We start from the raw sequence: 22,619 nt of genomic DNA, 5'->3' as shown, positions 1-22,619 counted from the left end.
GATGAGGGTCAAAGGTTGTGACCTTTATGCTCCCGACTCCTGATGCTGATCTGGCTGGCTGGCATTAGCTTGCTAGCAAAATACTATCTGTTTATTATTATTATTAATGTTATTATTATACTTTTCTTCTTTTAATAATTACTATAATTATACCATATATTATTATTAGTAGTATTAATGTTATTATTATTAATGTTATTATTATACATTTCTTCTTATAATAATTACTATAATTATACCATATATTATTATTATTGTTATTATTAATGTTATTATTATACATTTCTTCTTATAATAATTACTATAATTATACCATATATTATTATTATTATTATTATTATTATTATTATTATTATTATTATTATTATTATTAATGTTATTATTATACTTTTCTTCTTTTAATAATTACTATAATTATACCATATATTATTAGTATTAGTATTAATGTTATTATTATTAATGTTATTATTATACATTTCTTCTTATAATAATTACTATAATTATACCATATATTATTATTATTATTATTATTATTAATGTTATTATTATACATTTCTTCTTATAATAATTACTATAATTATACCATATATTATTATTATTATTATTATTATTATTATTATTATTATTATTTATGTTATTATTATACATTTCTTCTTTTAATAATTACTATAATTATACCATATATTATTATTATTAATATTAATGTCATTATTATACATTTCTTCTAATAATAATTACTATAATTATACCATATATTATTATTATTATTAATGTTATCATTATTATTATTAATGTTATTATTATAAATTTCTTCTTATAATAATTACTATAATTATACCATATATTATTATTATTATTATTGTTATTATTATTATTATTATTATTAATAATGTTATCATTGTTATTATTAATGTTATTATTATAAATTTCTTCTTATAATAATTACTATAATTATACCATATATTATTATTATTATTATTATTAATGTTATTATTATACATTTCTTCTTATAATAATTACTATAATTATACCATATATTATTTTTATTATTATTAATAATAATGTTATCATTATTATTATTAATGTTATTATTATAAATTTCTTCTTATAATAATTACTATAATTATACCATATATTATTATTAATAATAATAATGTTATTATTATACATTTCTTCTTATAATAATTACTATAATTATACCATATATTATTATTATTGTTATTATTATTAATAATTATTATTATTATTATACATTTCTTCTGTTAATAATTACTATAATTATACCATATATTATTATTAATAAATCAACCAATGAACTCCCTAGAATCCGGTCTACGTCATACCCGTGACGTCATATGGAGGCTGGAGGGGGCGGGGCGAACCATCCAAACATCCCGCGCGCGGCGGGCAGCGCGTGGCAAACAGCTGGCGGAAGAGAGGAGAGGAAGCAGCTCGCGGAACTTTTCTGGCAACATGTGGGCGCGAGCTGTGCTGTGCGCGGCGCTGCTGTCCGCGCTCTGCCCCGCGGGGAGGACGGAAGCCGAGAGGGACGACAGAGACGTTCAAGACTACAACTACTCCAACTCCAACAGACTGGTGAGTGTAAGACACTGTACTACTGTTTATATTATATTATATATTATACTGTTTATAGTATATTATATATTATATATTATATATTATACTGTTTATATTATATATTATATATTATATATTATATATTATACTGTTTATAGTATATTATATATTATACTGTTTATAGTATATTATATATTATATATTATACTGTTTATATTATATTATATATTATACTGTTTATATTATATTATATATTATATATTATACTGTTTATATTATATTATATATTATACTGTTTATATTATATTATATATTATACTGTTTATATTATATTATATATTATACTGTTTATATTAGATTATATATTATACTGTTTATATTATATATTATACTGTTTATATTAGATTATATATTATACTGTTTATATTATATTATATATTATATATTATATATTATACTGTTTATATTATATTATATATTATATATTATACTGTTTATATTATATTATATATTATATATAATACTGTTTATATTATATTATATGTTATACTGTTTATATTATATTATATATTATATATACAGTATTATATATAAACAGTATATATAATACTGTATATATTATATTTACTATATCATATAAATACTATTAAAAATAATTGTTTATGATATGAGAAACAATCGGTTGTTTATCTGCGGCTCTAAAACGTCGACATTAACTCCTGTAGAGCTGAAACTGTTTAATTAATTAATTAATTAATGAGCCAATAACCGAAAAAATAATCTGCAACCAGTTTGTTAAATAATCGTTTTTTATCAGAAACAACTAAAAATATATTTGAACCCTCTGTTGCATTAAATTAAATTAATATATTATTTTTATTCTCTGAACCAAACAATTGATCTAATCCAGACAGACAATAATAATGAGAATAGTCTAATATTTGCATCCCTAAACTCCCGAATAATTAATGTCTCTTTAATTAAACCATATTCATCCTGTTTATTGATCTTAAATCTACATTAACATTAAACTGTGAGATTATTAATAATCAGTCATTAAGTGATCGTATTGATCAGAGATTCTATCTGATGTACAAATACTGCGTTCAAATGTTATTTCACTAAAAATACAAAAGTATTCAAGTAAATCAAAAGTACCAAAACTAAAAGAATAATATAAATGATTTATTATATTATTATTATAATCACTTTAATGTTACACTTAATATTTGACTGTATATTTACAGTAATTACCGATAACGAGGTCCATTACTTTCACAGTTCTTTACTCACAGTGCCTCCTTATTACTGTAACTAACTGTAACTTTACTGTTAGTTACATATTACTGTAATGTAAAAGTAATGTAACCAGTAGCCAGTAATGTGCTTTTCTGATAACAATCAATAACTGATAACACTGAAAAACAGCTTAAATTCAAATAAGCACAAAAACATGATCAGTTTTACATATTGATTTATTATTTATTATTGATATTGATTTTTAATAAATGAACCTTCACACAGCGTCTTTCTGTGTCACCACATTTTCAGAAAATAGATCTTTATTCTTATGGAGTGATCAGTTATTGGCTGTAATTGAACTCTGTGGATGATTCAGTAACTGTCTGTCTGTCTGTCTGTCTGTGAACTGTCTGTCTGTCTGTCTGTGAACTGTCTGTCTGTGAACTGTCTGTCTGTCTGTCTGTGAACTGTCTGTCTGTGAACTTAAAGATGAAACAACAAACAAGAAAATAATATATCATTTATAATTTACATTTTAGACAAAAAGGAGAAAAAGAATAAAACCAAATGAAATCAGCTCCATCAGTTCATGATGTGTCTTTATGTTTTCTTCAGTTTATCCTCCAACAATCTGACGTTCAGTAACCATTTAACACTGTGTGAATATTAAAAACACTTTGTTTAGGATGAATCTGTTTCACTGCTGAATCAATAACAATAGATCCTCCTTTATTACACTGATAGATTATATATGAATGATATTAGTAACTTCATGTAATCAATGTGAATTATATGAGGATTATCTGAGCTGTTCTGAGGTCTGTTTGATGGTTATTATGACGCATTGTGAACGTGATGTTGGGTTGTTCATTATAGTTTATAGTTCATCCATTAATGTTCCTCAGTACTGTACTCACATACAGTACTCGAGTAAATGTATTTAGTTACACTGCAGATACCAAATATCAGTGATTATAGCTGATTATCTGTCAATTAACATCTGTCAGCTTAATGTGTGTGTGTGTGTGTGTGTGTGTGTGTGTGTGTGTGTGTGCAGCTCGGCGCTCTGCATGAAGTTCTGGAGAAACTGCAGACGAAGAGGATCAATCCCTGGGAGAAGAAATATGGACAGGTCCCCTCTGTGAGTCCCACACACACACACACACACACACATACACAAACACACAGTAACACACACACACACACACACACACACACACACACACACACACACACACACACACACACACACACACACACACACACACACACACAGTAACACACACACACACACACACACACAGAATTAATAACAGAGTTAATAACAGTTAATAACAGAGTTAATAACAGAGTTAATAACAGAGTTAATAACAGAGTTAATAACAGAGTTAATAACAGTTAAAAACAGAGTTAATAACAGTTAAAAACAGAGTTAATAACAGAGTTAATAACAGTTAATAACAGAGTTAATAACAGTTAATAACAGAGTTAATAATAGTTAATAACAGAGTTAATAACAGAGTTAATAACAGTTAAAAACAGAGTTAATAACAGAGTTAATAACAGAGTTAATAACAGAGTTAATAACAGTTAATAACAGAGTTAATAACAGAGTTAATAACAGTTAATAACAGAGTTAATAACAGAGTTAATAACAGAGTTAATAACAGGTTAATAACAGAGTTAATAACAGAGTTAATAACAAGCACATTATCATGTTTAATTAGAAATGTTTAAAAACAGGCACACGAAGGGCAACTATTTACTGCTGTTAGATTAACTGATAATGATCCTGATCAGCCAGCATCAGTAATCAATACTCCCATTATTAAAGCATTAATCAACCTGATCAGCCTTCAGCAGTCAGCTAGTGTTTCTGTAGTGGAGACTAAACGTTAACAATGATCCATATCAGCAGTTTGAATCCAACTAAAAGCTCCCTGCACCAAACTCCCTTTAAGAAATATCACATTTTAACAATTCCTAACGTTGGTTAGAAACATCGGTACAAACGTCCGTCTGACGGTTAGAAATGTTAAAATTGTTTTAAACGTGGTTCAACTTTGTTCTAAAAGTTTTGTGATGATTGAAGAAACAAAAATATGTTTGTCAAAAATATAAAAAATGTCCGACTTTAGTGGTCCAAGAGTGTGTCTGTAGCACGCAGTGTGACGGTGTGAGGGGGCGTGGCCCACAGCGCCACCTGCTGGCTGGGATATGGCTCCAGGAGACTTTTTTGTGTGTCTGGAGATGATATGAAGTTTTTACTGATTTAACAAACATACAGCTGAAACGTGCTGCGGCTCTGTAGGGGGCGCTGTCGAGACACTTTACCACACCCAAAGAATACTTATATATATTTTTACAGTACATTATATCCGTTATTACTACATTAATATCACTGATCCATCGACGTTTGAAGTTGTACCTGCATCATATCTGATATCATTTACTTTAAATGTAAAGGTACTAAATATAAATAATTATAATGTATAACACATGTTTACTATCTAAGTAGCATCAAATACAAGAACTAATGCAGCTAATGATTTAATGTAATGCTCTGATTTATACACTGATACACTGTCAATAATAATAATAATAATAATATTATTATGTGTGTGTATCTGGAGCTGCTCTAACAAGCCCACATTCTCCAATGTGGGATCAATAAAGTCGATCTTATCTTACATCTTATACTTTATATATTATACTAATATTACACACACAGTCCTCTACTTAAACAGACACTGTATTATATTAGAATGTATTTTTTATACTCACAATACTTCAACTAAACGTTGATATGTGTGTGTGTAACTGTGTGTGTGTGTGTATAACTGTGTGTGTGTGTGTTTGTGTGTGTAACTGTGTGTGTGTGTATAACTGTGTGTGTGTGTGTGTAACTGTGTGTGTGTGTGCGTGCGTGTGACTGTTTGTGTATAACTGTGTGTGTGTGTGTGTGTGTTTGTGTGTATAACTGTGTGTGTATAACTGTGTGTGTGCGTGTGTATAACTGTGTGTGTATAACTGTGTGTGTGTGTGTGTTTGTGTGTGTAACTGTGTGTGTGTATAACTGTGTGTGTGTGTGTGTGTGTAACTGTGTGTGTGTATAACTGTGTGTGTGTGTGTGTGTGTGTGTGTGTTTGTGTGTATAACTGTGTGTGTATAACTGTGCGTGTGTGTGCGTGTGTGTAACTGTACTTCCTGTGTGCAGTGTGACCTCGGCGAGCACTGTGCTGTCCGGAAAGGATCTCGTATCGGGAAGATGTGCGACTGCCCTCGAGGAGCCTTCTGCAACTTCTTCCTGCTGAAGTGCTTATGAGCCAATCAGAACGCACAGCGAGAGTTTATTTTAACATTATGTATATTTTACACAGAATTAAATATTAATGTCTGAAATGATGTAAAGTAGCTTTTAGTGGGAATAAATCCTCCGTCAACCTGTCCGTCCAGTCTGTGCTGCATTAAAGGTGTTTTATCTTCCTTTGTCCAACGACTCCTCCTTCTTTTACTGGCTGTAATCAGTCATAAAGCCCCGCCCCTTTTAGTGTGTGGTTGGGGGCGGGGCTTATCAGAGCCAATAAAGGTATAAAGACACTTTAGGTTGAACCGTTAGCGTCTGTTAGCATGGAGCCAGGAGCCAGTAGGAGGCGCCAGAGGAACCAGATCTTATAATCTGTTGTACAGTCAGGAGATATATAGATATATATATATATATATATATATATATATATATATATATATATATATATTATATATATATATATATATATATATAATGAAAGATTCAATGACTAAATGTAGTTTTATTAACTCTCCTGTTGTCATTTTCAGCCCCCAAAAAATGTTTTGCTGTCAAAATATTTTTTTTCATCAAATGGTCTGAAAATAACGGCTTGTTCAATACTATGCTCTTCATCATTACGTTTTCAATCATTTGAATTGTGGGTGTCATAATGAGCTGCCAGTAAAAAGATTCAAACACCGCATCCTCACTGAACTGTGACATAACCCTAATAAAGACGTAGAACGGGTTGGACTGAAGACGAAAGCTGTAACACACAACTGACTGACAGTTTAAATAACAGGGGAACCAGTTGGGGTGATTCTGCCCCCAGAGGACAAAAAGGTGTATGACAATCAGGAAGACAATGTGAGGGACTGTAGAGATTGTCACATGTTCCAGATCAATAGTTCCCAACCTTCTCCATCAGTGAGTGAACTGACTGTATTTAAATTATAATTAATATCAATAACAGTGAACTCAATAACTGCAGTTTGATCATTTCCTGTGAATATTGATCGGATATATTGATCCATTCTCTATTTTTATCATTTCAACAATCAGACTTAATATTCTTCTTTCTGACAGATTCACTGTTTATTGATTATCAGCTGATTGCTTTCTGATGCAGGATGAGGCTGTTGATCAGAGACTGAAGCTCTCACTGTACACTGCGATCAATAATAATACTGATAATCTTAGCTTTAATAACACTTCTAGTTATTTTACACAGAAATAAAGAGCACACTCAGAGACAGAACCCTGTTAGTATTTAACCAACCATCGTGATCAGAGAGGCTGAAACACTGTTCCAGGATAACCGATAGTTTCAGGATATATTGGAAGGATTATTGGTTCATATTGGTCCTGGTTTCTTCAGACATGCTGAGTCAGTGTTAGCAGTGGAGAATAAAGTGAGTCGTGCACAGCAGAGGTTTTGTCCCAGAGGGTTTTATTAGAAGATACTTTACAGACGTCTAGACTCCTCGGGGCTGCTTGAAGTTCATGCCGACGGTGGGCTGGGTCACCTGCAGGTTGGACAGACCGCCGAAGTCCTGAGGAGCAGAGAGAGAAAGAGAACGGGTCTGAATACACGACGACGCCAGCAGAGCGCCGTTTGAAGAGAGCAGATCATGGGGGGGGGGTGTCTGAGAGCGCCAGGGTTCAATAGGAACTGATCATCCTTCAAACACGGGAAAGGCTCTCAGCTTCCTGTTCCTGTACTATCAATGAGCGCGGCCACAGGACGCCACGCTCACTTTCGATACAGGGTGCTGCTGTGGGTGTCACACACACACACACACACACACACACTGATGGACCAATCAACACGCTGCACTTTGATCACTGCTCATTATATTGTTCCAACATCCTCACAGTCACTCTGCCTCTAGGGATTCTGGGAGTTTCTGGCTGCTTTTTCCTTTTGATCCGAGAACATTAAAGAGACGACTGAAGTTTCCTTCAGTTGATCTAAAGACACTTTATATACACACACACACACACACACACACACACTATAATACAGTGTGTGTACAATAATCTGTGCCATGTTCCATCAATCAGACCTGTTTATAAAGTCTGTATTTTATTATCTATTGAACATTGATTACAGATCTTTACTCTGCAGTATTATCAGTATGCCAGTACGAGTTCTGACTCTTTATCCAACATATAAACAGCATTATTATTATCAACAACTATAAAGTATTACAGTTAATGTAACGCAGTACAAATACTCGAGTACCTCAGAATACAAAGTACTTTTACTCACCAGCAGCTTCAGCATCTCCTTGGTGTCGGGATCAACTTCAATCAGCTCCTGGTCCAGAGCGGATACCTGCACAGGTAAACAGAGACGGGGGGGAGGGGAGGGAGAGAGAGAAGTTAGACATCCTCTGCTCCCAGAGCTGTAAGATCAGTAGATCTATGTGCAGCTCTCTGAGCTCCAGCTGTCGGTGCGTGGTCAGTTTACAGTCAGGCAGAGACTGATGTCTAATGTTTATTCTGATTATCAGAGACTGCTGACAACTAAACTCCATTTATTCAGTATCAAACTTTAACATCTATTCTACCACTGATGTAAAAAACAAACGTTTGTTATCCTCCTTTTAACTATTACCATGATAAAGCTCCAAAAGTAAACAGTCCTAATGAAGGGGGGGGGGTTGTCTGAGAGCGCCAGGGTTCAATAGGAACTGATCATCCTTCAAACACGGGAAAGGCTCTCAGCTTCCTGTTCCTGTACTATCAATGAGCGCGGCCACAGGACGCCACGCTCACTTTCGATACAGGGGACGCTAACACATGCTAACAGACGCTAACAGCAGCACAACATACAGACGGGCCGTTTCAATACGTTTATATCACAGAACATTTAGTCTTTACTCTTCATCCTGAAACGGTTGAAATGCCCCAAACAGTAAAAAGTGGACGATATTATAATAATATATAATTATTATTATAATTCTATAATTATCAGAACACACATTAATAAACTGAATCTCTGAACTACAGCGAGCACAACCAACCACTCCCATCATAAACTCATAATAATAAAGAGATGGAAACACTGAAGAAGTAAAAGAGTAAAAGCTGTGAGACCGACGGCGCTGACGATCTCTGGTTTGGGATAAAGGGCTGACAGCTTTAATAATATTAATATCCTCTCAGTCGGCTGCTGCCTGGAACCAGCAACTGGAACCAGCAACTGGAACCGGCAACTGGAACCAGCAACTGGAACCGGCAACTAATAATTCCATTATCCTCCTTTAGTAACCCGTACATGGCTCAGTTTCTGTTCTGTGTCCCAGCAGCTCCTTTATTAAGGACATTAATATATTCGGACTATCAAACACCTGTCTGACATCATGTGTCTGTTTTCAATGTGCTGAGATTAAATTCCCCCCCCCCGTGTCACTAACTCCCAGTGTCCCACACCAATACGACAAAATAAAACCAGCAGCTTCTCTGGACCCAAAGTGAACGTACATCAGCTCCATACTGGGAATCAGACCAGTAGCAGCCACCAGTAGAACCAGTTTAACCAGCCTCTACGTTCAGTGATCAGACAGAGACTGGTGGTGCGTTCACTGACCTCTGGTACGTAGTTATCCCTCCTCTCTCTCTCCTCCTCCTGCAGTTTGATGGAGATTCCTCTGACCGGACCCCTCTGGATCCTCTTCATCAGATGTGTCACATACCTGTAGCGACAAACAATAAATAAATAAACAACAACAAACAATAAATAAACATTTATTAAATGTTGAACAGGAAGTGACACGGACACTGAATTGTTGGCTAGAAATGTAAGTTTGTTAATTAATGAATCCTGTTCAGTCCGTTTGGAGTCGCAGTTCAATGTTTTATTTATTTATCTGGTTAGATAAGTGCAACTCCACCAGTTGTGTTATCGCCGTATCTTCACTTTACAAACGAGAGATTCAAACTGCGTCCTGAGCTGAGCGACCACAGAGCGACCACAGAGCGACCTGCACACAGTCAATGTGGAAGGATAATCTGAAGTGTACTGAGCTTCATAACAGCGGCTGTAATGTGACACTTTTATTCTGTTTTATTACCGATCATAAATTAACAGATCAGCTTGGTGGACGCGACGCAGCAAATTCTGTTTACAAAACCAAATAAGTGTTTTTATTTATCAGCTGCAAATGTAGACAAACAACTTAATGAGAGAAATCTGTTTCTTTTTTAACTTCTTGGCCTTAACTTTATATAATATGTGATATCAGTGCAGAACAGTCACTTTACCTGCTTATTGAATGTATACACATGTATCACACAGAGAGAGAGAGTTGAGGCTCAGACTGCAGAGTTTGAGACAAACAGGAAGATTTTCTGTGTCTTTATTCCTCCGACAGGAAACTGAATATTTCTGTGTTGTGGACAATAAAACATCTGAGGACATTTTCTGGATAAAACTAATTGATGATTGAAGTTGTTCTCTGCAGTCGTCCTGTACTTCATTATAATATAACATTAGTCTGTGCTGTAGCTGTGTGAGAGCGCCAGGGTCTGAGAGGAACAATCATCCTTCAGACACGGGAAAGGCTCGCAGTTTTATCTTCCTGTACTATCAATGACCGTGGCCACAGGACGCCACGGTCACTTTCGATACAGGGCGGCGGACGCCGAACTCGCGTACACAAACTCACCCGGCGATCTTGTTGCGGAGCTTCTTGCTGGGGATGATTGCGATCTCCTCGCACACCCTCTTGTTGGTGTGGAAGTCGCTGCCCAGTCGGGTGTAGTATTTCTCGATGATGACCCTGGCGGCCTTTTTCACCGTCTTGGTCCTGACTCGTCCCTGAAAGCAGCACGCCAACCACAACGTCAGAATCTGAACACTCACAGCTCATACACAAAGTCCTCAGAGGTTCCTGTAGCAGGTCTGAGCAGGAACCACATGTACGAGTCGGTATTCAGAGCCAGCGGCACGGCGGCCTCCAGAGGACTCGTACCTCGATTATACACCAATAAAACATGAATATTATTTTCCATCGTTGACTAGAGATCCTCTGATGTTAAACACTGACCTTTACATTAATGAGATATGGACTAAAGGCTTTAATATAACCGTTAGACTCATTGAACCACTGAGACCTCGGGGCGGATATTAACATCTGCTCACATTTATATCAGTTTATTGATCCACAGACAGTGAGCTCATTAACACCCTGAGGCCGGTGGACGACTTTAACGGCTGCGGGTCGGAGACTCGGACCGGCTGCGGGTCGGTGACTCGGACCGGCTGCGGGTCGGAGACTCGGACCGGCTGCGGGTCGGTGACTCGGACCGGTGACTCGGACCGACCCACCGGGGAGAAGCGCTGTTAGCTGCATTGCTAGAAGCTAACTAACAGTGGAACCGCGTTTACAGCCGGTATTGAATCCCACCGATAACGAGGTTAATGTATTGATCCCGTTCTATTGATCCAACCTCAGCGGCTCATTCAGCCTGAAGGCGGCAGCTTCCTCCGTTAGCCGCTCCGCTACAATACTGCCAATAAAACCTTCCGTTTGTACCATCCGGCATTAATACTGCCGTTAACGGGAACAATGAACCCTCCGGTGCTCTCTGGTGAACCAACGGCGGATTATACACCGTTAAAACAGCAGGATTAATTTAGATAGCTCAGGTAGACATGTAAAAAGTACCCACCATGTTGGATCGGCCTGGTAGAAGAGGACGAGCACACTTCCGGTGGAAGTTTAAATCCACTGACGGAAGTGGACTACAGAAAGAACCTACTGCGACTGCGCACTCTGTCGGCTGGAAGCGGGAACTACAACAACAATTTATTTTATTTTATTTTATGTTGTATTATATTATATTATATTAAACTAAAAACTACATGTGTGGAAAAAAACATTTTAATTGTAATTAAATGAGATATTTATAATTCAATAAATTATAACTTAATATAGACACTGGGAAAAAACAACTAACTGAAACAATATTGTGTACTTACAAAAACTAAGATTACATAACTGACTAAAATTAAATAAAAATATACAGAAAATGTAATGTTATAAGGAGTTTGGTCTAGATCTGCTCTATTTGAAAAGTGTCCTCAGATAACTTCTGTTATGAATTGGTGCTATACAAATAAAATTGAAATTGAAAATAGTTTTTGTCACTTTGGTCAAATTCACCAACACAACAATCATGAGGAGGCACTGGTGAAAATGTTTACTGACTGTGAGTCAATGTGTTTGTATTGTAATACCTATAAATACCTCCATATTACAATAAGAAACTAACACTGGTACTAATAAAAAGTAAAATAAAAATAAACTGAAAGGAGCACTCTGGAAACTGAACTGAAAAGTTAAAACAAAATAAATAATAATCACTGTGGTGTAAGGACAGACGTGGTTGAATGAGACAAATTGTGATTTATGATTTCGAGTTTTATGAATAAAATTTGACTGGAGCACATCTCAAAGTAATCCCATTTCTGCTGTAGTATCTGATAATGTTTGTTTTTAATATAGGTCAAATTTGCCAAATATTCTAGTGGTAACTAGATTTAAAATATTTTAGTTAAGAAAAGCATATTTCGTCAAATTAATTAAATCTACAGTACAAACAAACTTTTACACTTTCTGTCAGTATCTAACATTGTTTGAACACTTTAAATACATTATTTTACACATAAAAGTATGTTTTTAATGAGATGCTTTACTAAAACAAACATATTCATTTTAATACACTCTTTTTAAATATAATTTTACATGTACATTTTGTGAAAAAGGTTTTCTATGAGAAAAGTATGTGAACATTGACAGTAAAGGTGCTTACATTGGGCCTCGTGGCTTGTTGTGTTATTGTTCACATGTCACTGGATTGACGTCTTCCATCTCAACATTAATGTTGAATATGTGAATATATTGTATTCTTTTAAAACCTCTGTGTATGGTTGTCATTAAATGTTGAAAAATCATGTTGTGTCAACACAAAATTCAAAGACCTGAAAGTTTTTATTACTCTGGTAAATTGCAGATTTATTGCAGAAATACATTCTCACTTATTCTTTGTACAACAAACATTTCTGTGCTCGAAGAAATAACAGATTCAACAAGTTATATTTAGAATATCAATCATCATATAATCATCAATCAATCACATTCAGATCCATCAAAACCACCAAATCTGACACACAAGCGCTCAATCTGGTTTCTTTCAGTTTCCTGCATTTGGAGATAAATCAGATAATTCCCCTTAAAGCTTCTCGATGTAACTAATCACTAAACTGTAGCTAACAGCGCCACCAGTGGTCGTTCATTAAACTGTAGCTAACAGCGCCACCAGTGGTCGTTCATTAAACTGTAGCTAACAGCGCCACCAGTGGTCGTTCATTAAACTGTAGCTAACAGCGCCACCAGTGGCCGCTCATTAAACTGTAGCTAACAGCGCCACCAGTGGTCGTTCATTAAACTGTAACTAACAGCGCCACCAGTGGCCGTTCATTAAACTGTAGCTAACAGCGCCACCAGTGGTCGTTCATTAAACTGTAACTAACAGCGCCACCAGTGGTCGTTCATTAAACTGTAGCTAACAGCGCCACCAGTGGTCGTTCATTAAACTGTAGCTAACAGCGCCACCAGTGGTCGTTCATTAAACTGTAGCTAACAGCGCCACCAGTGGCCGCTCATTAAACTGTAACTAACAGCGCCACCAGTGGCCGCTCATTAAACTGTAACTAACAGCGCCACCAGTGGTCGTTCAGTGAACTGCAGTCAGCGTCCTGTTGCATCATCCTGGGCGTCAGCCAACAGTGACAAACACTGAACGCTGTAAAAAGAGAATGTCTAATAAGGAGAACTTCCACTCTCGGTAAACTTCCGGGTTCTGAACTGTTGCAGTTCCCCTCTGGTTCCATGTGAGGGCGCTCACAGGATGAGTGCAGAATGACTGGAGCTCTATGGAGCTATACCCTCAAAATCCACTTTTCTCAGGATATCATTTTTTGTCTAGTAATTTGAATGTTGCATTCGAAAGGGGACGCAAAGAAATTACACATTGCTGGGTCACTTATTGCAGATAAGTTTACAGATGCAGAAAAACTAATCCATGCATTTGTTAGTTCAAGGCTGGATTACTGCAACTCTTTATTATCAGGTTGCCCCAATAAGTCCATTAAAACGCTCCAATTAATTCAGAACGCTGCAGCACGAGTACTGACAGGAACTAGAAAAAGAGATCACATCTCTCCTGTACTAGCTTCTCTGCATTGGCTCCCTGTAAAATGTAGAATAGAATTTAAAATCCTCCTCCTCACCTATAAAGCTCTTCATGGTCAGGCCCCTTCATATCTTAAAGAGCTCATAGTACCCTATTACCCCACTAGAACACTACGTTCTCTGAATGCTGGGCTACTTGTGGTTCCTATAGTCTCTAAAAGTAGAACAGGAGCCAGAGCCTTCAGTTACCAAGCTCCTCTCCTGTGGAACCAGCTTCCAGTTGTGGTTCGGGAGGCAGACACCCTCACCACATTCAAGAGTAGGCTTAAGACATTCCTCTTTGATAAAGCTTATAGTTAGGGCTGGATCAGGTGAGTCCTGAACCATCCCTTAGTTATGCTGCTATAGGCCTAGACTATCGGGGGATTTCCCATGGTGCACTGAGCTCCTCTCTTCCTCTCTCTTTCTGCACTCATTCATGTTCCATTAATGCATGTTACTAACTTCACTTCTTCCCCGGAGTTCTTGTGCTTTCTCGTCTCACAGGTTCTTATTGATCCTGGTGGAGCCTCCTGCCATGGTCCTGCTAGATTGCCATTGCCAATACTGTTGTTGCTGTGCACCTGTCTGTCTGTCTGTCTGTCTCTCTCTCTCTCTCTCTCTCTCTCTCTCTCTCTCTCGCTCTCTCTCTCTTTCACCCCAACTGGTCGAGACAGACGACCACCCACCTAGAGCCGGAGGATCTGTCCTAGGTTTCTGCCTTTTAACAGGCAGTGTTTCCTTGCCCTTGTCTCCAAGGTCTTGCTCATGGTGGTACTGTTGGGTCTCTGTAATTAATGTTAAAGAGTTCGGTCTAGACCTGCTCTATTTGAAAAGTGTCCTGAGATAACTTCTGTTATGAATTGGTGCTATACAAATAAAATTGAATTGAATTGAATTGAATTATTTGCTTTGAAAAGTTTTTTAAAATGTCAATTACGTCATACACATCGTACGGCCAGAGATACCGCTTTACGGCAAGCCTCGGGTCACTTTGTGCTTCCGCGCTCGGCACTTCCTTTTCTCTCGAGGCATCGACAACACAGACATAACGATAGGCAGATAAAAGTACCAGCAACACAAAAAAAAGTTGCTGTGTTAAAAAAAAGAACTTGGGCGGAAAAACCCGCCTCTGCTGGAACTGCAACCAGTATTCGGTACAATGGGACTTAATAGAGAGAGGCCAGGCTCTCGGTGTAAAATAACTGACAATCATATTTATAATAACGTTTCTATCTGCAATGTTCCTATATTTTATTTGGACCGTTAGCTCCATGCTAATAACTAGCTCGCTGTTTACAAATCAGCCATCCAACACCACGAAGCAACCAACACCAGACCCACAATGCAACACCAAGACACAGCTGGACAACCCCAGTTAGCTTAGCTACAGTTAGCTAGCTGGAGGCCCCTGCCTCGCATCACTCTCAGCTAGTAGGAAGCTATCGTTAGCTTTGTACCGCTACATCATTTATTGTTGGCACAAGTTAGCCTCATGGATCTTGATTTTGCTAGCATTAATGTTAGCCAGCCAGCTGCAACCCAACCACACTGAATAATGTTATCAAACCCTGGATGAAGCTAGCTGACAGTATTTTGCTTTGTTAGCTAGCTAGTTAGCAAGCAAGCTAAAGTTGTTCAGCTAAAAGCCCAATCAGACAATATATTCCACTAGCTTAGCATTAATGTTAGCTTTGACTTTGGACTCTGTGTTGTGGACTCTGTGTTGGACTCTGTGTTGGACTCTGTGTTGTGGACTCTGTGTTGGACTCTGTGTTGTGGACTCTGTGTTGTGGACTCTGTGTTGGACTCTGTGTTGGACTCTGTGTTGTGGACTCTGTGTTGTGGACTCTGTGTTGGACTCTGTGTTGTGGACTCTGTGTTGTGGACTCTGTGTTGGACTCTGTGTTGGACTCTGTGTTGGACTCTGTGTTGGACTCTGTGTTGGACTCTGTGTTGTGGACTCTGTGTGTGGACTCTGTGTTGGACTGTGTTGGTCTGTGTTGTGGACTCTGTGTTGTGGACTGGTGTTGTGGACTCGGTGTTGTGGACTTGTGTTGGACTCTGTGTTGTGGACTCTGTGTTGTGGACTCTGTGTTGGACTTGTGTTGTGGACTCTGTGTTGGACTCTGTGTTGTGGACTCTGTGTTGTGGACTCTGTGTTGTGACTCTGTGTTGGACTTGTGTTGTGGACTCTGTGTTGGACTCTGTGTTGGACTCTGTGTTGTGGCTCGGTGTTGTGGACTCTGTGTTGGACTCTGTGTTGGACTCTGTGTTGTGGACTCTGTGTTGTGGACTGGTGTTGTGGACTCGGTGTTGTGGACTCTGTGTTGGACTCTGTGTTGTGGACTCTGTGTTGTGGACTCTGTGTTGGACTCTGTGTTGTGGACTCTGTGTTGGACTCTGTGTTGTGGACTCTGTGTTGTGGACTCTGTGTTGTGAACTCTGTGTTGGACTCTGTGTTGTGGACTCTGTGTTGGACTCTGTGTTGTGGACTCTGTGTTGGACTTGTGTTGTGGACTCTGTGTTGGACTCTGTGTTGGACTCTGTGTTGGACTCTGTGTTGTGGACTCTGTGTTGGACTCTGTGTTGTGGACTCTGTGTTGTGGACTCTGTGTTGGACTCTGTGTTGTGGACTCTGTGTTGGACTCTGTGTTGGACTCTGTGTTGTGGACTCTGTGTTGTGGACTCTGTGTTGGACTCTGTGTTGGACTCTGTGTTGTGGACTTGTGTTGTGGCTGGTGTTGTGGACTCGGTGTTGTGGACTCTGTTGGACTCTGTGTTGGGACTCTGTGTTGTGGACTTGTGTTGGACTCTTGTTTGGACTCTGTTTGGACTCTGTGTTGTGGACTCTGTGTTGTGGACTCTGTGTTGTGAACTCTGTGTTGGACTCTGTGTTGTGGACTCTGTGTTGGACTCTGTGTTGGACTCTGTGTTGTGGACTCGGTGTTGTGGACTCGGTGTTGTGGACTCGGTGTTGGACTCTGTGTTGTGGACTCTGTGTTGGACTCTGTGTTGGACTCTGTGTTGTGGACTCTGTGTTGTGGACTCTGTGTTGGACTCTGTGTTGTGGACTCTGTGTTGGACTCTGTGTTGGACTCTGTGTTGTGGACTCTGTGTTGTGGACTCTGTGTTGTGGACTCTGTGTTGTGGACTCTGTGTTGTGTTGTAGACTCTGTGTTGTGGACTCTGTGTTGTGGTGGGTGTTGGTCGTTTGTAGTCGTTAGCAGACTCCATTTATAAACTAATGTTAGCTAGTGTTGCCCACTGTTGGCACTGTAGGGAAGCGGAGAGAGAAGGCACTCGGGAGCATAAAGGTCACAACCTTTGACCCTCATCCTACATAGAGACACATAGAGATCAGTCCACAGACAGCAGAGGGACAAAGCTACACTACAACCCGTTCACTCTCTGCTGATAAACACTGACTCAGGCTGTAACGTAACAGGATTCATATTTCTTTAATACCTCGACCACTTTGAGGTTTTTGGTCAATGCTGAAATAATTTAATAAAATAATTTTTAAAATACTTGACAACATTATAAAAATAAAGCTTGTTCTCCAACTGTTGCCCTGAATGTTTTCCTGCTGTCTTTCTGTCTCCAATTACAGAAAACTAAATATAATTAATATATAATCACACAGTTTCACTACATTCATGTGAATTTATTTACCATGTAAAATCAGATGCTAATTTAAAGCCATTACATTAATATTTACTTTATACAGTCTATATTAACTATCCTATAGTTTGTTGATGAGACCATTGTTTCTGTTTCATCTGTGTGTGTGTGTGAGTACTTTATTACTGATACTGATCATACAGACACACACAAATGAAAGTTATATCTTCAACAGATTCCCAAATGTTGAACAGCTCCTTTAAGTGCAACAGTGATGTGTTACAGTAATCTACCACAGATCTGATTCTTTGACAGTTAATCTAGTGAAGCGTGCAGAAACACTATAAAGGTCTTTCAATGTGCTATTTGTTCTGTAAAGGTTTCTTTGTTAGTCTGCTAACTAGCATTAGCTGCAGACTACAGCAGGCGTGTGTCAGTTGGTTTGTAATGTAATCATTAGATTACTTCAAAATACAAATGTGTGTTAGCAGTCCCTTTAAAAGATTAGTTCAGGTTTATTGAAGGGGGGGTTGTGCAGAGTCAGCGGTCACAGCTGTGGACGAGCGCAGCAGAAATTCAGATTTCAGCCTCATAAATAAAAGCCCACCTCAGAAAATTAATATCAGTTTAACTGTCCCTATATTTAGAACTTTTTCTCCACTTTACTTTGCCGTCACAGTCCTATCTATCTATCTTATATCGCTTTCTTCAAATCCACCAGACTCCATTGAAAAAAACAGCCATGTTACCTCGAAGGATACGAGACTTTCTATCGCTGCCTCGATCTGAATCAGCGGGTTAAAGGTCCGGTGTGTAGGATTTAGTGACATCCAGCGGTGTAGTTGCAGACTGCAACTCCCTCACTTTACCTTCCCATCCAAGTGTGGAGGAGAAACTACGGTGGCTGTGAAACTCATAAGGCTCAATCTAGAGTCAGTGTTTGGTTTGTCCGTTCTGGGCTACTGTAGAAACATGGTGGACTCCACCAGAAGAGGACCCGCTCCCTCTGTAGATAAAAACGTCTCAATCTAAGGTAACAAACACACAATGTCAGAATTATATTCTGACAATAGATTCTCCTCAATGTAGAAACAGAAACTCCTGTTCAGAGAGGTAAATTGCTGTTTTTGTCAATGGAGTCTGGTGGATTTGAAGAGAGAAATATAGAGTACACTTAAACTATTTTTCTTTTAGGTGGCTAAAATTTCTGCAAAAGACTCCCATGATCCCACACTACTTCACCACTCCCTCTTTTATTATTGTTTTGATGTGAGCGACCCCCTAGTGGCAGAAATTACATATTGTACCTTTAAGTCATAAAAATCTCATAAAGCTTCAGATAAAGTGCCGACAATACTATAAGTTTGCTTTAAGTACATGCAGAGTGAACGACACTGATCATTACTGTCCTGTCAGCACAAAACACACAGTACCACCCACGACACTGGTAGCCTTAAATATAAAGTAAACTTACACTGATATTTATCATGAAACATTCTAGTGGTTGCACCCTGATGGCGCTCTAAAACAGTCGATCTATCTTATTCAACTTCTCAGACTGACGTGGCTGTATGTGTTTGAGTTTAGAAATAGAAACGTGAAAGGCAAGAGCAGTTTTGTGCTGGAAAAGAAGCTAAAAGTCTTAAAGGGAAACACACACTTGTTTTACGGACTGAGCTCTGTAGCAGCTGGTGTTTTAACGTCTAACATGAGATCAGGAACTAAAGTGCTCTCCAGTAGAAACTATGGCCTTCCTTTCCTGTGAGTGTGAAAAAGTGCACATAAGAAGCCGAAAAAAGTTGCATATCATGGAAAGCACACTCAGACCGGCGTGTACTGTGTTTGGCGTGGAGTCCGTGGATGTTTTGTCGTCATGGTAACGGCAGAGGCACCAGCACATCCACGTAGCTGACGGGGAACAGTCCCGACCGGCCACCGAGCGTGCCCTCGTACCAGTTGGCGTCGACCTGATTGGTTAGGATGATGACGTCGCCTTCGCTGAAGTCCAGTTCGCCCTCGTGGTTCGGGTGGAAGGAGTACAGCGCCCGGCAACAGGGCTGATCCAGGACCAGCTTACTGTCGGCTGGGCGAGAGACACCTAGACAGACAAGAGAGAGAGAGAGAGTCATTGTTATATTTACTGTTAGAAGGTTCAAACTGTTCTAATGATTAAATACCAACAGTGCCCTCTAAGGTGCTAATGCTAACCCTGTCTGAACATCCTGTTTGAAGACTTCCTGTAAAGAATAAACCTCTGTGCCACCTGTCACTGTTTGTTTGAGGATGTTTTCTTACCGTAACAGGAGATGGGACTGCCGGGTCTGGACGGTAACGCTGTGAACTGCTCTCCTGTTGCACAGATATAACAGAAAATGACACAATTATATATTTAATTCCAGAGCAATGTGAGAGTGAGATGATATCTGAAACCAGAGGAACCTGAGGAAACTGTAGATGTGACTGCCGGCTGGTGGTAAAACCCGATGCTGCCGTTGTGTTCACTCCTGATCCGGATCCTTTTGGGTCTGAACCGTCGCTCTGGTCTGTTGCTGGCAGCCGTCAGCCTGTTCTCCAACACATACAGAAAACTGTATGAACTATTATTAAAAGTAGACTGAGGCTACATTTAGACACAGCTGTGCTTTGAGCTACATGCTAACATCAGCACCTCTCTGTGGTGACTTCCTGACTTTTTTATAGCCAACATCAAACCAAAATGTTCACTTCTATAATCCGATAGATTAATTGAACAGACTCGTGCTAAGCGGAGGATCTGCCACCGGTTTGATTCCCTTCATAAACTCTGTACTAATAACGAACGGACAGACTGCTGGAGGGGTTTGATGATGTGACTGAACGCGGTCTCACCTTGCCTGCAGGTTGCCATGGAGACCCAGCAGGATGCGGTGGGTGTTGCGGTGAAAGTCCAACAGCGCGGCGACCAGAGCAGCCAGACGACTGAGCTGATCCACCTGCACGAGGACGACAGTGTGGATCCGTTAATGGAGCATGAGAGAAATAATCCTTCATATATTAATCTGTTAATTATTCCTCCATCATATTTACCTTTAAATATCTACACAGAACAACAACAATACACACAGAGTCCAGCACTGAGGGAGTTTAACTAATGATTGACATAGATTAGCTAGAGTCATCAAATACTGTTATTGATTATCAGGAAACTCTAAAATACCGTTAAGAACACCTGAAAACACCTGAAACAAGACTTCCTGTCCCTGTTGGACAGAAACTGGAGGACGTATAAAGACAGAGGAGATAAACACACTCTGCAGAGATCTGACCCGACCCCACTGGATCAGTTTCGGTTCTCGTTGTTTCCATCGTCACACTCACGTCGTTCTGCAGCAGGATGAACATGCTCCTCTCTGCCAGCTCTTTGGACGTGATGAACTTGTCCCAGGCCTGTCGGACCTCCTCCGCCGGGACTTTCCCTCTTCGTCTCCTCTTGTAGTCGAAGTCCAGCCGACGACCGTTCAGCTTCTTCAGCTGGTACTGAGGAACCAATCGGAGCAGAGATCAGAGACACAGACGCCGTTACTGAGCAGTTTCTGTTAAAGTTGGACTTGATTAATGTCAGTTTTGTGTTTCTGATGAACATGAGCTTGTGTTGAGCCTCTCACCCTGATCTCCTTCAGCTCCGTGTTATGGAGGTCCTGCAGGGGGTCGATGAAGCTGTGTTTGACGTTGATGTCCAGAGTGTCCCTGGCCTGAGCAACCTGCTGCAGAGCTTCACCCACACCAGACAGAGCGCCGCCTGAACCACCGGAGGAAGAACCAGGAGAGGAACCAGAGGACCAGGAGAGGAACCAGAGGAACCAGGAGAGGAACCAGAGGACCAGGAGAGGAACCAGGAGAGGAACCAGGAGAGGAACCAGAGGACCAGGAGAGGAACCAGAGGAACCAGGAGAGGAACCAGGAGAGGAACCAGAGGACCAGGAGAGGAACCAGGAGAGGAACCAGAGGGACCAGGGGAGGAACCAGAGAACCAGGAGAGGAACCAGGAGAGGAACCAGGAGAGGAACCAGAGGAACCAGGAGAGGAACCAGAGGACCAGGAGAGGAACCAGGAGAGGAACCAGGAGAGGAACCAGAGGACCAGGAGAGGAACCAGAGGAACCAGGAGAGGAACCAGAGGACCAGGAGAGGAACCAGGAGAGGAACCAGGAGAGGAACCAGGAAAGGAACCAGGAGAGGAACCAGAGGGACCAGGAGAGGAACCAGAGGAACCAGGAGAGGAACCAGGAGAGGAACCAGCAGAGGAACCAGGAGAGGAACCAGAGGACCAGGAGAGGAACCAGGAGAGGAACCAGAGGGACCAGGAGAGGAACCAAAGAACCAGGAGAGGAACCAGGAGAGGAACCAGGAGAGGAACCAGGAAAGGAACCAGGAGAGGAACCAGGAGAGGAACCAGGAGAGGAACCAGGAAAGGAACCAGGAGAGGAACCAGAGGACCAGGAGAGGAACCAGAGGACAAGGGCAGGATGAACAAACAGGAAAAAAGGAAAAGCAAGAGTCAAAAATAAACATTTTGTACATTCTGTGCGCAGATTGCTGAACTTGTTAAATAGTTGAATTTATTCCTCTATAAAAACAACAATGACAGATCTCCAGATGGACTTT

At 39.4% G+C, this 22,619-nt stretch overlaps 3 protein-coding genes and 3 non-coding genes across 9 annotated transcripts in view; 1 reads left to right on the top strand and 5 right to left on the bottom strand.

The window, feature by feature from the left end:
• The window catches only part of sh3gl3b (SH3-domain GRB2-like 3b), a 69,892-nt gene that overhangs the window by 45,270 nt on the left and 2,003 nt on the right, over positions 1 to 22,619 (bottom strand). For 3 of the 4 annotated variants that reach the window (XR_007881092.1, XR_007881091.1, XR_007881090.1), the window contains exons 5-10: positions 21,621 to 21,754; positions 21,334 to 21,492; positions 20,845 to 20,948; positions 20,416 to 20,540; positions 20,272 to 20,325; positions 17,753 to 20,074 (exon numbers count right to left, since the gene is read on the bottom strand). Coding sequence is in view for 1 of the 4 variants with exons in the window: in XM_051380877.1 (XP_051236837.1) it covers positions 19,848 to 20,074; positions 20,272 to 20,325; positions 20,416 to 20,540; positions 20,845 to 20,948; positions 21,334 to 21,492; positions 21,621 to 21,754 (803 nt within the window). In the remaining 3 variants the exon portion in view is untranslated. Of the gene's footprint in view, positions 1 to 17,528; positions 20,075 to 20,271; positions 20,326 to 20,415; positions 20,541 to 20,844; positions 20,949 to 21,333; positions 21,493 to 21,620; positions 21,755 to 22,619 lie in introns of those variants that run through there. The other variant, XM_051380877.1, reaches the window with a different exon arrangement.
• Positions 1,400 to 6,306, top strand: cart2 (cocaine- and amphetamine-regulated transcript 2). The gene is made up of 3 exons (XM_051380969.1): positions 1,400 to 1,596; positions 3,878 to 3,961; positions 6,038 to 6,306. The coding sequence occupies exons 1-3, from the start codon at positions 1,474 to 1,476 to the stop codon at positions 6,143 to 6,145; spliced, it is 315 nt and encodes a 104-aa protein (XP_051236929.1). The 5' UTR covers positions 1,400 to 1,473; the 3' UTR covers positions 6,146 to 6,306.
• zgc:114188 (40S ribosomal protein S17-like) lies at positions 7,543 to 11,917 on the bottom strand. The gene is made up of 5 exons (XM_051380967.1): positions 11,789 to 11,917; positions 10,783 to 10,934; positions 9,705 to 9,810; positions 8,382 to 8,447; positions 7,543 to 7,662 (listed from the first exon to the last, which is right to left on the bottom strand). The coding sequence occupies exons 1-5, from the start codon at positions 11,789 to 11,791 to the stop codon at positions 7,585 to 7,587; spliced, it is 405 nt and encodes a 134-aa protein (XP_051236927.1). The 5' UTR covers positions 11,792 to 11,917; the 3' UTR covers positions 7,543 to 7,584.
• LOC127354011 (small nucleolar RNA SNORA71) lies at positions 7,753 to 7,879 on the bottom strand. The gene has a single exon (XR_007881438.1). It is a non-coding gene; the product is annotated as a small nucleolar RNA SNORA71 (small nucleolar RNA).
• On the bottom strand, positions 8,777 to 8,903 carry LOC127354010 (small nucleolar RNA SNORA71). The gene has a single exon (XR_007881437.1). It is a non-coding gene; the product is annotated as a small nucleolar RNA SNORA71 (small nucleolar RNA).
• On the bottom strand, positions 10,624 to 10,749 carry LOC127354012 (small nucleolar RNA SNORA71). The gene has a single exon (XR_007881439.1). It is a non-coding gene; the product is annotated as a small nucleolar RNA SNORA71 (small nucleolar RNA).

This window comes from Dicentrarchus labrax, unplaced genomic scaffold, assembly GCF_905237075.1.
Source record: "Dicentrarchus labrax unplaced genomic scaffold, dlabrax2021, whole genome shotgun sequence".
Classification (NCBI taxonomy): Eukaryota; Metazoa; Chordata; class Actinopteri; family Moronidae; genus Dicentrarchus; species Dicentrarchus labrax.
Note: the sequence above shows the minus strand (reverse complement) of the source record. Positions and strands in the feature narration are given on the sequence as shown.

Bases quoted from the DNA above. Each gene is read 5' to 3' on its own strand.
- cart2 (XM_051380969.1), top strand. From the start codon at position 1,474: ATGTGGGCGCGAGCTGTGCTGTGCGCGGCGCTGCTGTCCGCGCTCTGC. The intron at 1,597-3,877 runs GTGAGTGTAAGA...GTGTGTGTGCAG, and splicing joins ACTCCAACTCCAACAGACTG to CTCGGCGCTCTGCATGAAGT. The intron at 3,962-6,037 runs GTGAGTCCCACA...TCCTGTGTGCAG, and splicing joins AATATGGACAGGTCCCCTCT to TGTGACCTCGGCGAGCACTG.
- zgc:114188 (XM_051380967.1), bottom strand. The intron at 8,448-9,704 runs GTCAGTGAACGC...TTACCTGTGCAG, and splicing joins GGGATAACTACGTACCAGAG to GTATCCGCTCTGGACCAGGA. The intron at 7,663-8,381 runs GTGAGTAAAAGT...TCTGCTCCTCAG, and splicing joins AGGAGATGCTGAAGCTGCTG to GACTTCGGCGGTCTGTCCAA.